Genomic DNA, 12,408 nt, shown 5'->3' with positions numbered 1-12,408 from the left:
AAAGCACTGTCAGTGTTTTAAAGAATAAATCCTGGTGTTTGGATCACAGCGGTGGAGTTACACAGTACAGTAAAGTTGTCAGATAACAGCAGCTTATCAGATATAGTTATCAGATTTACAGATCACAACACATGTAAATAAACAGCGATGTAAACAGCAGGTGCATCTCAATTCTTTCTAATGCTTCTGTATCACATCAACTCTTCTTCATGCACTTGCATCCTTCAAAACCGCTCCATCTGGAGGAGCAAATTTGGGCTGAGAAATGCTTCATTTGGCAAAAAATCACATTCATTCATAAACCAAAGTCCTATTATTAATCAGGCTGTCGGGAGCCATCAGACAATCTCATTTATGAATGTGAGCTATTCTGACAAGTGTTCGTTGAATGGCCACAGTTTCTAAAGACTCTCTGGAAAACATTTTCTCCATCTCAGCTCTTGGCCGGCTTGATTTCATATCCATCAGAGTCTGAATCATAATCCATAAATCACAGCTCACCGCAGAGCCATTTACTTAATTAACTGACAGAGAAAGTGCCACGCATTCATTATACAAACTGGTGCATATGATTTCTAAAGACCTGACGCTGATCAAAATCATCTCACAAATCCAGAACAGAACTTTCACAAACACACACGTACAGACACGACTCACCACAATAGTTTCGGTAAATATAAAACAAATATAGAAAAACATTTAACTATCAATGTGCAAATTAATGTTAGAAGCAAAATACTAAATAAAAATCGGTAAAGTTTTTCAAATGTGGTGTTTGTCCATTTATGGAGTTAAACTGTGGAACACCTTGGACTATGAACTGAAGTGCTGCAAAAGTGTTTGTAAATTTAAGAATTTGTATAAGAAAAAAATACAGGAAGGTTATAAGAAAAATGATGACTAATATGCTTAAGATGATGATAATTAAATATAAAGATAGGTAGGATTGATCATTTTTGGTGTTTGGGGTGAGGATTTGGGTTGATCCACTTATGTAGTCGTTTTTTTTTCTTCTTTTTTTACATGTGCATAAATAAGTGACAGATATCATAAAATTTTCTTTATCCTGTTTCTTTTCTTTCTTCTGTTCATGCATGTAATGAATGAATAAAGTATATGTTCTAAAATAACAAATCTACAAATGTAGTGACTGGCCAATCAGTGTAAGCCGTGTAATAAACTTAAATATAACACAAATAATTTTTTTAATAAGCCCTGATGTAGTGCACGTTTCAGACAAACATTACATGACAAATACAGACACAGATGTGACACAGACTCCAATCTATGAAGTTGTTGTTCATTTAGAGATAAAGTGAAAGAAAGAAACAAAGAGAAAGAGAAGTAAGGGAGGAAGGGAGGGAGGGATTGTGAAAGTAGATTTGGCAGTGACCTCCTTCTTAATGGTGTTTAGCTAATGGGACTGTTTGTGTGATTTGCAGAGAGATTGTGTGAGAGAGAGAGAGAGCGAGAGCAAGCGAGAGAGAGAAAGAGAGAGAGAGATGAAAGAGAGAGAGAGAGAGAGAGAGAGAGGAAAAGAGAGAGAGTGCTTTTATCTTCATACCAGACAATGTGCAGACAGACATCATCCTCCCCAAAACAATAACACACTTTAAACACACACACGCACCCTAACACTCATCACACCCGGCAAACATGAACACAAAACTACACACTGCACCACACAACACATAATAGTGTGATGAACACAAAACTACACAAAACACAACACAAATAATGACTGAGAACAACTCTTCAGGTTATAGAGACAACATTTATCTCGGATAATAATAAATATATACAAAATTAAATAAATGCAGTTCATGTGAGAGTTTCAACAACAGCATAAGATTGTGTGCGTGTGCGTGTGCATGTTGTGTGTAAGTCAAACAGTGGGTCAGCGTCATGGTTAACATGTTACCGTTGGACAGAAGGTCTCTGTTTGTTGATGTGAGCGTTTGGAAACAGATCTTATCTGCTTGACTGTACACCTGTGATCATCTATAGAGATACAGAAGAGTAAACTGACCGAGTATTAAATATGACGCATACAAAAACAAAGGGACACACAAACTCTTCTATAGGTGGTGCACTATTAACATTTAGCACTGAATTGTGTGTTTATTTAACATTTCACGCTACATAAGGAAAAACTCAAACTTACTGTTTACTGTGAAAGTCAACAGGACGCCACAAATAAAGATTTTATTTAGTTCATAATCACACACGCTCAGGGTTCACACCGTGTACTTTATTCTACATCAGCGCCTGTTACATTATAAACTTAAATGATTTGCTGGATCCTATTTCAACTACTTATACAAAAAATATTCAAATGTTTGGTGATGTGAAAATATATTTGAGTGCACACTGCTGAGAAGTGTGGACCACACTATGATTTGAGATATACGGGTGAGAGGGGCACAAACTAACGCAGGGTTAATATTAACACGACTACTTTACATATTTTTATAGGGTCGTTTTTTGGTCTTTTTCTCTTACTGTCAGAAGATCTCCTGTGAATTTATGAAAAGTTTTGATGTGTTTTGGTTAAGATATTGAACAAAGAGTGTGAACAAAGTAAATTTTTTCATCTTATGTGTTTTTATTTCTGTGTGTAAGTCAAATCCAACCTTATATTATTTTAATCACTAAAACATGATAACTATTAACACAATATCAGGGGAAATAACTCAAAATTAATATGATTTTTTTTTTGTCTTAAATCTATTTCTATGCATTGCTGCATCATACAGGGATGGTTAGATGAAGGATCATGGATGGATGAATGTGTGTGTATCTATAGTATACAGGGTTTCCACAACTTAGTTAACTTTAAATTCAAGGACCTTTCAAGGACATTCCATGTCCAATACACTCAAATTTAAGGACTAAATGTGGAGACACATTTCAAGTGAGAACAAAGTTACATCGTGTTACCTTTTAAGATACATTGTTACAGTTCCCTTTCGAGGGAACTCGCGCTGCTTCACTGCGGTGACACTTTGGGTACCCCTCCAGGGGTAAGTGTGCCTGAATGTGTATATCAAATTCAACCAATGGTGAGGCTTAATGACAAAGACAGGGTGACGCGGGAGCCAGGAAGTATATCGCTATCTGAAATATTGCCAAAGACGACTTTACAGGGATGCAGGAAGTATGGCAAGGGAGACGCAGCGTCTCGTTCCCTTCTCAGAGAACAACAGTTACATACGTAACCCGAGACGTTTTCATGTGTCAAACACAACTATGCAAAAAAAGCATTTTGGTATGAATCAACATTCACATACAGAAGATATAAGCATTTAAAGCCAACAGTTTAGCACGTGTGCTTAAAAAAATCTACACTTCACAGGGAATAATATAGATTTTTTTTTCAGAAAACTTCTTGCATAAAATAGATTCAAGCACTTTCAATGACCTGTATCTATGTATGTACATTTTCAAACACTTCCCAGGGCCTTGAATTTCCCCCCAGATTCCAAAACTTTCAAGGACCCGTGGGAACCCAGATTATAGGCAGATATAGAAACAATATCCACCTTTAGTAGATAGACAGAATTTGATTGAATTATTTGTGTTTAAACAAAATTTTCTATTGGGTGTTACAACAAACCCTCTGTTTGTTACAATGATATCCCACCTATGGGGTAACGTTTGCACTCCTGTCACTTTCGGTGTAATTGTACAATAACAGTAAATCCCACAAACAAACTTTAGGTGTTTATTTGTAGCAGAGATGTGTGTGTTGAATGTGTAAATAAATGATTCATCTAACTAGAGTCAAAGCCAAAAAGTGTTACTTTGTGTCCCGCTCTCCCTACTCATTTTAATTTTAAATATTATTTAGGATGAATAGTATGCGAGCTAGGACTCAGGGGTTGTTTCACAATAACTTGAGTTACAACCACATAGCAAAGCCCTAGCAGCCACTTAGAATACCCTAGCAACTGCATAGCAACCATCCACAACACTGCAACATTGTAGCTATTGAGTTCTTCAAAGACAAATGTAGTTAACATCATCAATTAATAAACAATGAGCTCTACTGATCATCATATAAGAGTGTGCGTCATTGTGTTAGTTTGACATCTGTAGATTCTGCACATTTGTGGTGAAAAACAAGCACTCTAACAGGTGTGTGCATGTGTGTGTGCATGTGTGTGAATCAGCTGCTTGTTGCTAGGCAACAGGCAGCATATTCATTATTGAGCTGGGAAGTATCCAGTTATGTAATTGTGCTTTTCTGTATAACATACACACACACACACACACACACACACATGTGGCATGATAGCTTAAGGAAGAATAAACATGTATGGAACCATAACATGAGAGAAGATAAACAGAATATATCATTTATGTTAGGTTCACTGATCAGGTCACATTTTAACCCGAAATGTTAAGTTACATTTGACAAGATTGTGAAGTTATATTAATGACAATGAAGCACTTGAAGGGGTGCTCACACTTTTCATTCCCTTTGACTTCCATTTATCCACATAAGACTTGAAACGCAAGCTTTGTGTCTGGTGAACTCTGACATGCGTGTTCATATAACATGGAGACATGTTGAAAACCGGTACATAACAGTGTGACCCTTCTCCTTGCCTAAAAGCAAAAATGGATAAAACGCTCCCCGTCCATATCTGCAGTATCGTCTGAAAAATGTCCGCATGCTTAAAGTCTGGTGTAACAACCCATTAACTTTTAAAAGACCACAAGAATAACCTTTTGTTAAAAGTCGTAAGTCCAAACAAACTTGACATTATTGTAGCATGAATGAATCCAGTCAAATCAGACAGAAGTTAACACAGACAGGTTGTGTGACATCATGCCGACACCCTTAAAATATATAAGAAAAAACATAAACACCTAAAAGCAAATATAACACAACCACATCATGATGTGTGTCAGCTAGGGATCGGACGATTACCGGTTTCATGATTAACCACAATAAAATGTCCTGACGGTTAGTATTATTGTTTAAAATGTAATTATTATTACAACTGTGTTTGATTACCGTGATTTTGAAAACTTGCGGTAAATCCTGTCCAGCCAGAATCAGCTTGACGCAAAGTTTTTTGAACAAGAAGGCATTTAAGGGATAATGTATTGTATTCATTCACTGTAAACTTATTAGACAGACTTATTTATTTTTACCACAGAAATAATTTCAGGGACATGAAATATTAAATTGTGATTTTCAAAAAAAAAATTGTTCAAAAGTTTTCAGTGTGTGTATCAGTTCTTTTTGAACATTTCTATCTCTTTTTAACAAAGTAATGATAATATTGATAACCGTTATAACTTTGGTCACTAATCATGATATGAAATGTTCATACCGTCCCATCCCTAGTTTAAGCACAGTGTGTGTGGCCTTACTGATGAAAAAATAATGTTTAAGTTTCACAATAAAACATTTATGATTTTAAATCAAAGCTGTGTGTTTGTGCTGTGATCAGGGCCATTAAACTTGAGAAAAGAGGTGTTCAGTAATCTCTCGCCCAACTAACACAGCTATGTTTGACCGGACCATAATGAAAGCAACAGCTGTGTGCGTGCATGTGTGTGTGTGTGTGTGTGTGTGTGTGTGTGTGTGTGTGTGTGTGTGTGTGTGTGTGTGTGTAAGTGTACTACACAATGCCAGTGAAAACTCAAACCTATTCTTGACCATTGGCTCCATGTCAAACACGAGGAAAAACGCAAGCAAAGATCTCACAACACCTCAGCTGTCAGAAAAGCGTCCCGCTCTGACTATAACATACATTTAATTGATCTCATCACAACAGTTTGCTTCATGCGCTTACTTCATTCAAACACATTACTGTTTGTTAAATATAATAAGTTTATTAGTCGTTTATTTCTTATAAACACATCTACAGTGGACACAAGTTCATACACAAACTTCAACACTGATAATAATAAACATTGAAATCATGATTCAATTACTGTCCACAGATCATCAGTGTATGTTATTCAAACTAATTCAAATGATCTTTAACGTCACCCTACAGTGTTTCTGCTTTCATTCATCACATCACAATGGCTTGCACACATTTCATGTTTATGCTCCTTGAAGCTCCGCTGCCCAGCTGTAGTTTTTCAGGAACATACTGACTTTAAAATACTTTGCTAAAATTTGACTGAAACTATTTCTTACACATTGTGCACTTAACTTTGGTACAATCTTTTATGCTACAGATATGAACGGCCATGTGGCCACACACGCGTCTTTACCTCATGTGCTTCATTGTAACTATTGTTTGATTAGATAAAACACATGAAAGAGCAGATCATAGACCATTAAAGTTTAACTTGTAAAGCTGGACCCACCTAAGGACTTGCTAAAACATACTAAGACTGGACACAACACAACACACTTAAGGATTGTTTCTAGTGACTGGAGCAGATTTTAATCTTTGACAGTCAGAAAGCAGCACAAACTTGCACAACACATTTAATGACTGATTAGTCAAGACTGGACATTCTGCATTGCCTTCTTGTTTAACTTTTCATTGTCCGGTCCCAGTCGCAAATATTAAACACGTTTGATAAAATCTTTGTGAGAAAGACTGTTCTTAAAGTTGAAGACTAGAATCATTAGACAACACACACTTAATGATTTGAACTTAAGACTGTAAATAAAGACTGAGCAAAACTGGAAAACACTTGGAATGATTATTTAATATGACCAAATTACATTCATAATCTTTGTGCAAATCCTTAGGTGTGTCCCCAGCTTAAGCAACCGCATAGCAACACCCTAGCAACCAGTTAAAATACACTAGTTGCATAGACTGCATAGACGCAATGCTCATGCTTTTGATGATGTTCGGGGTATCAATTTGGTCAGAGTAAGAGATTCAGTGCATCGATTTCCAAAAACATGCGCCGGCCAGTGCCTTATCCTCGTTCTCCCTAAACCAAACTGTGCAAAGTCTGTCACGGGGAGCCGTTGTATCTTCAATACCTAAACTAACTCTCTCAACAGGTATGGTTTCAAAATGTATCTTGTTTAAGCACCTTTTGTACTATTGCCTGCCTTTGACATAGCGCTTTCATTCCTTTCCTAACCTTTGTTAGTCACTTTGGACAAAAGCGTCTGCTAAATGCCTAAATGTAAATGCAAATGCATGGAAAAAACATAGAAACTGCTCAGATGTCAGCAAATTCTGCTCAAATACTTGTTTAGAAACCTCACATCTGAATATAACAGTCTGTATGTAAACAATCACAAACAAACCCACTGAATAATACCATAGCTTTTAATTCAAATGATGGAAATGCTAAATTAAGTGATGGACTAAAGGAACGGATGTGAAAGACTGAGAATCATCCACACAAACTCCTAATAACTCTTCTTTTGTTTTCTTGGGTTCTGTGTGGTTTTTTGGAAATTCATATTCAAAATATTATATTATATATAAACACGGTATCCAACAATTTGTACATGCATTTATGTAAAAATGTCTTTAAAAAGCTCCCAGTGGTATCTAGCTCATGAAATATTTTACATCAGCACAAAAGTGAATTTATGTCAAAAGTTTATATTAAAAGTTAAGAAGATTGTATTTATTTTCCATCAGTCCACAAGAGCACAGGTCAAATATTAACTCTCATTATAAAAGACACTAAACACTGATCCTCTTACTGTATATTTGAGCCACTGTCACAGTATTATTCACAGTGACTCTTACAGACTTTATACTGTCATGACTTTCTCTTTAACTCTCCTTCTGCTTTTTCTTCACTTTTAATAATGCGTTATATTTTACAGACTATAAAAAACTTTTTTCATATAATAATCATTTAAAGTAACTTATTAAACTCATTACTTAATTATAGAAAGGAAGAATTCACCGTATTATGTTTACAAAACTGCACAAGCATTTTGATCAAAAGATTTATGAGAAATATACTGTAATTCAGTCGTGTGTGTCCAAACTGTTTGTGGATCAGGTGCTGTTGATGTGTTTTACCTTCTTTTTACCCCTGCAGTGGCAGCACACAGTCCACAGGTACTTGAAAGTCCTCCACAGCAGAATGATGAAGAGACCCCCGAAAAAAGTGACCATGGATGAAGCGAGGAAAGCCCACCACATGCGCTGACCGTTCGTGTCACAGGGCACATCAGACGTGTACGGGATGATCACGTCCATCTTCCGAACCGATGACGGGCCCGATTTTAAATGCTCGTTAATGAAGTAGGTCATTATTGTGGAGAGCCGCTTCGCATCAGCATCACGGTCTTGATCCTCTTTAACGGGAAGCATCGAGTGCGTGTCTGGAGATCACGGCAGCGCCCCGCGCACGACCATCAGCCATGTTTACAGAGCGGGTGTCCGCGCTTGTGCGTGCCCGTGCGTGCGCACTTTTCTCCCGCTGACTGCCGCGCTCTCTGCCGCTGTGTCTCTGTGCGCAACCGGTGACGCGCTCGCTGATATATGGAAAAGTAACGGCGCCGCGTCCTAAACGCACCAAACTAGTTGAAACGCGTCATCGCGTCTTTAAATGAAGCCGTGCGGTGATGTATCGCCTGAACCACATGATTTTTATTAGTATATTGGTTGTGAATCAATCGCCAACGGGCCACTGGACGCGTTTATCCTCGTCGCTCCAATGTACAGACTGTTGCCCGATCACCTCTCTCTCTCTCTCTCTCTCTCTCTCTCTCTCTCTCTCTCTCTCTCTCTCTCTCTCTCTCTCTCTCTCTCTCTCTCTCTCTCTCTCTCATTCAGCAACGTGTTGCGTTCAGCTCCGGTTTTTTCAACTCATCCGGTGCGCTGTTCTCGCCGTTACGCACACATTCACAGGTACCGGAGGGCGGAGCTAGTCCATCTGAACGTCTCCAACTCAAATATTCATCTTTTATCTCATGTTTCAATGATTTTTAATAGTCTATTTGGCCACTATTACGCATGGTTTAACTAGAATAACCATTTTTTTATTTGGGCAGTACAGTGGCCTATACTACAACTTAACCATTATATTTGCAGTTAAACTGGTAATCAATTCGCCTAGTTACTTCACTTTTAAGTATATATTTTTAATCCATAATATTGTAGGTTTATTAGATAAACATTTGCATTTGTCTATTAAGGTGTATATTTACATGAATCAGTCCTGTAAAATAAAGCAAAACTCAGGAATCTGTTGATTAAAAAAAAAAACAGATTATTTACACAAGGATACAAACATTTATTATTATTATTATTATTGTGTAAACCAAAAGAAATTATTCACACAATGAACAAACAGGTTTACCAACACTTGGGAAAGTGACTTAATAAACATTTTACATCATGAGGTTGGCTAGTTTGTTGATATTTTGTAAGTTTAAAGAGAAACATATATTTACTCATTGTGGATTAACATGGAGTTAATTCCTCTTTTCTCTTCTGCTTGATAAAAAATAATCTTCCATCTGCTGCTGAAGAACAGCGTCACTTCATGTGTAATCTTTATATAATCATCATCACACAGACACACAGCATCTCACGACATCTGGTGACCGTACAGCAGAACTGCGACTCCCACATCATCCACTGGATAAACAAAACAATAAACATGTGCAAACATCACTCGACCCTGTTTAGGATCAGTTGACTACATCTGAGGCTTGCTAGGGTTTTTCATTTATAGTTACTGTTTAAATATTATATCTTGTTATACTCAAAAACAAATACACAGGCCACAATGAGTTTATCACTATTATACACTCACCTAAAGGATTATTAGGAACACCATACTAATACTGTGTTTGACCCCCTTTCAACTTCAGAACTGCTTTAATTCTACGTGTCATTGATTCAATAAGGTGCTGAAAGCGTTCTTTAGAAATGTTGACCCATATTGATAGGATAGCATCTCGTAGTTGATGGAGATTTGTGGGATGCACATTCAGGCCACGAAGCTCCCGTTCCACCACATCTCAAAGATGCTCTATTGGGTTGAGATCTGGTGACTGTGGGGGACATTTTAGTACAGTGAACTCATTGTCATGTTCAAGAAACCAATTTGAAATGATTCGAGCTTTGTGACATGGTGCATTTTCCTACTGGAAGTAGCCATCAGAGGATGAGTACATGGTGGTCATAAAGGGATGGACATGGTCAGAAACAATGCTCAGGTAGGCCGTGGCATTTAAATGATGCCCAATTGGCACTAAGGAGCCTAAAGTGTGTCAAGAAAACATCCCCCACACCATTACACCATTGCATTTATGAGAAATTGAACCGGTGTTCCTAATAATCCTTTAGGTGAGTGTAGAATAAACATTTTAAGGTTCCAATAAATTATTGAGTTCAATTAATTATAAACTAAATTATAGTTTAAGTTTATTTTAAAAAGTTAAAATAATACAATAAAGTATATATTTTACATTTAAAACCCATGAAAATGTTTTTCTTCCAAAATGCTAAAAAACAAAACACAAACAATGAGATTTCACTTTTAGTGGTTTTACCAACTAAGGCCACAAATCACAAATTAATAAATTAAAGTCACAGTATCATTATTAATGCAAAAAGGTTTTGAAATATGAAAAGTAAACTCTTATGAGCTTTCCAATAATACATATATTTTGTCCAGATTTTTTAAGATCTTGGAATTATGAATACATATATAATTCATATGTATATATATATATATAGTAGAAAACAATAGACAATATTGTTTTAAATGCGTAATGCCAAACGTCCCCGCTCAGTGGCGGCCGGTGACTTCTTTTTTCGAGGGCGCTCGATGCAAAGTTCGTCACAACATGTATGTAGCCCTTCATGTGTGTGGTTCCTTTTTAAAAATATCGTGAGTTCGTGTGCTTGCATCATGTGTTATAAAAGAGACGCTCACGTTTACACATAATCTCATGTGTAATCAAAGTTTACTGTTAAGGGAGTGTCTTGCGTGTATTTTGTGAACGTGAGTGTCTCTTTTATCATAAACGGTTTTGACGCGTGTGCAGCAGGCACTTATTTTGACAAAACACGTGCACATGGTCACATGACACAACAAACACATATTTTGAAAACACACATAACACTCCTCGGATGAGCAGTCACGGGCTGCCACTGTTCCCACCTGTGAGACAGTGACATTTGAAAGGTTAAGATGAACATCTATAAAACATTAAATCATAGACTTTATTAACATAACAGTTACAAAATCACATTTCTTTAGTGTTTTTAAATGTGATAGTACCAGGCTGTTGTAAAACTATAAACACATGCTACGTGAAATTAATGATTAACATCAGCATCACTATTGGCAGTTATAAGGCTGTAAGTGAAACATTATTTGTCTCTAATTTTAACATGTGAAAGAAGTGTCTTTCTGTGTCACAGACAATCAATCCATCGGTCAATATAGGTACAAAACAGGAAGTGATTTCACACCGACAGGTAACATTTTTTCAACATTCAGACGTAAGTAACATGAAAGGTTTACAGTATATAGAAGGACTAATGCAGTACCAAACCTATCCTGAGTTTAACTATTGTGAGGATTAACCAGGATTTTCTGGGATTATCTAACTGAAGTGCAAAATACAGGCAGAGAGCAGAGGAAACAATTTGGCACGTTGGTTTTCAAGAAAATAGTGATAAAACCTTTAGCTGTGCTTAAAACTCACACTACTATAAACAACTACATTAGAGTTCAAATGAAACAAAATAATTCGAGTTTATAGTGAAATGAACATGCAGCAGATTATTGCATTTTTTGTTTAAATAATTAAAAAGAACATTTAAAAGACAATGAAAGAAGAAACTGCTACATTAAAGCTTCAAGAGAGGCTTCACCCCAAAATTACAATTCTGTCATCATCTACTCACCAGATCTTATATATATATATATATATAAGGCACAAAGAATCAACAGTAACATCAAACCTGAAGTGATGACATTAACAAGCGTCTCTCTATGTGATATACAGCAGAAAGTCAAATGGGTTTGAGGCGCAAACATAATGACAGAATGATCATTTTTGGGTGTGAACGAACCCTTTAACACAGAGTCAGTATAAAGTGTAGATCATTCACATGAGCGTGAACGGATACATGAAGTTAAACATTCAAGTAAACTGGTTTATAAACATCAGCTGTGTAAACATGAATAACTACAGGAAAGACCTCATAAACGAGTGATACCACAGAGAAAACCCAGTGAACAGAAGATAATGCTATCTGTCAAAACACATACTGTACAATGAGTCAACATATATGGGTGTGTATGTGTGTGTGTGTTGCGTTGTATTTAGGGCTGGGTGATAACGTACTCTCTATAGTTCACATAAAAATGAAAAATCTGTCATAATTTCCTAACCTTTATGTTGTTTATAACCTGTATGAGTTTCTTTAGTCTGATGAACACAAAAGAAGATATTAATGATGGTAAACTCGCAGTTGA

The 12,408-nt window shown here is 36.5% G+C and overlaps 1 protein-coding gene across 9 annotated transcripts in view; it reads right to left on the bottom strand.

Moving 5' to 3' along the window:
- LOC135757588 (calcium-activated potassium channel subunit alpha-1a-like) overlaps window positions 1–8,673 on the bottom strand; it is a 77,477-nt gene extending 68,804 nt beyond the window's left edge. For 4 of the 9 annotated variants that reach the window (XM_065272183.2, XM_065272185.2, XM_065272186.2 and 1 more), the window contains exon 1: window positions 7,983–8,671. In XM_065272183.2, the coding sequence (XP_065128255.2) occupies window positions 7,983–8,276 (294 nt within the window). In that variant the 5' untranslated portion in view covers window positions 8,277–8,671. Of the gene's footprint in view, window positions 1–7,982 lie in introns of all 9 variants that reach the window. The other 5 variants (XM_065272181.2, XM_065272184.2, XM_065272182.2 and 2 more) reach the window with 2 other exon arrangements.
- Window positions 8,674–12,408: the final 3,735 nt, after the last annotated feature.

The sequence above is a fragment of the Paramisgurnus dabryanus genome, chromosome 1 (assembly GCF_030506205.2).
Source record: "Paramisgurnus dabryanus chromosome 1, PD_genome_1.1, whole genome shotgun sequence".
NCBI lineage: Eukaryota > Metazoa > Chordata > Actinopteri > Cypriniformes > Cobitidae > Paramisgurnus > Paramisgurnus dabryanus.
The sequence above is the reverse complement of the archived record's forward strand: the minus strand, read 5'-3'. Positions and strand labels throughout refer to the sequence as shown.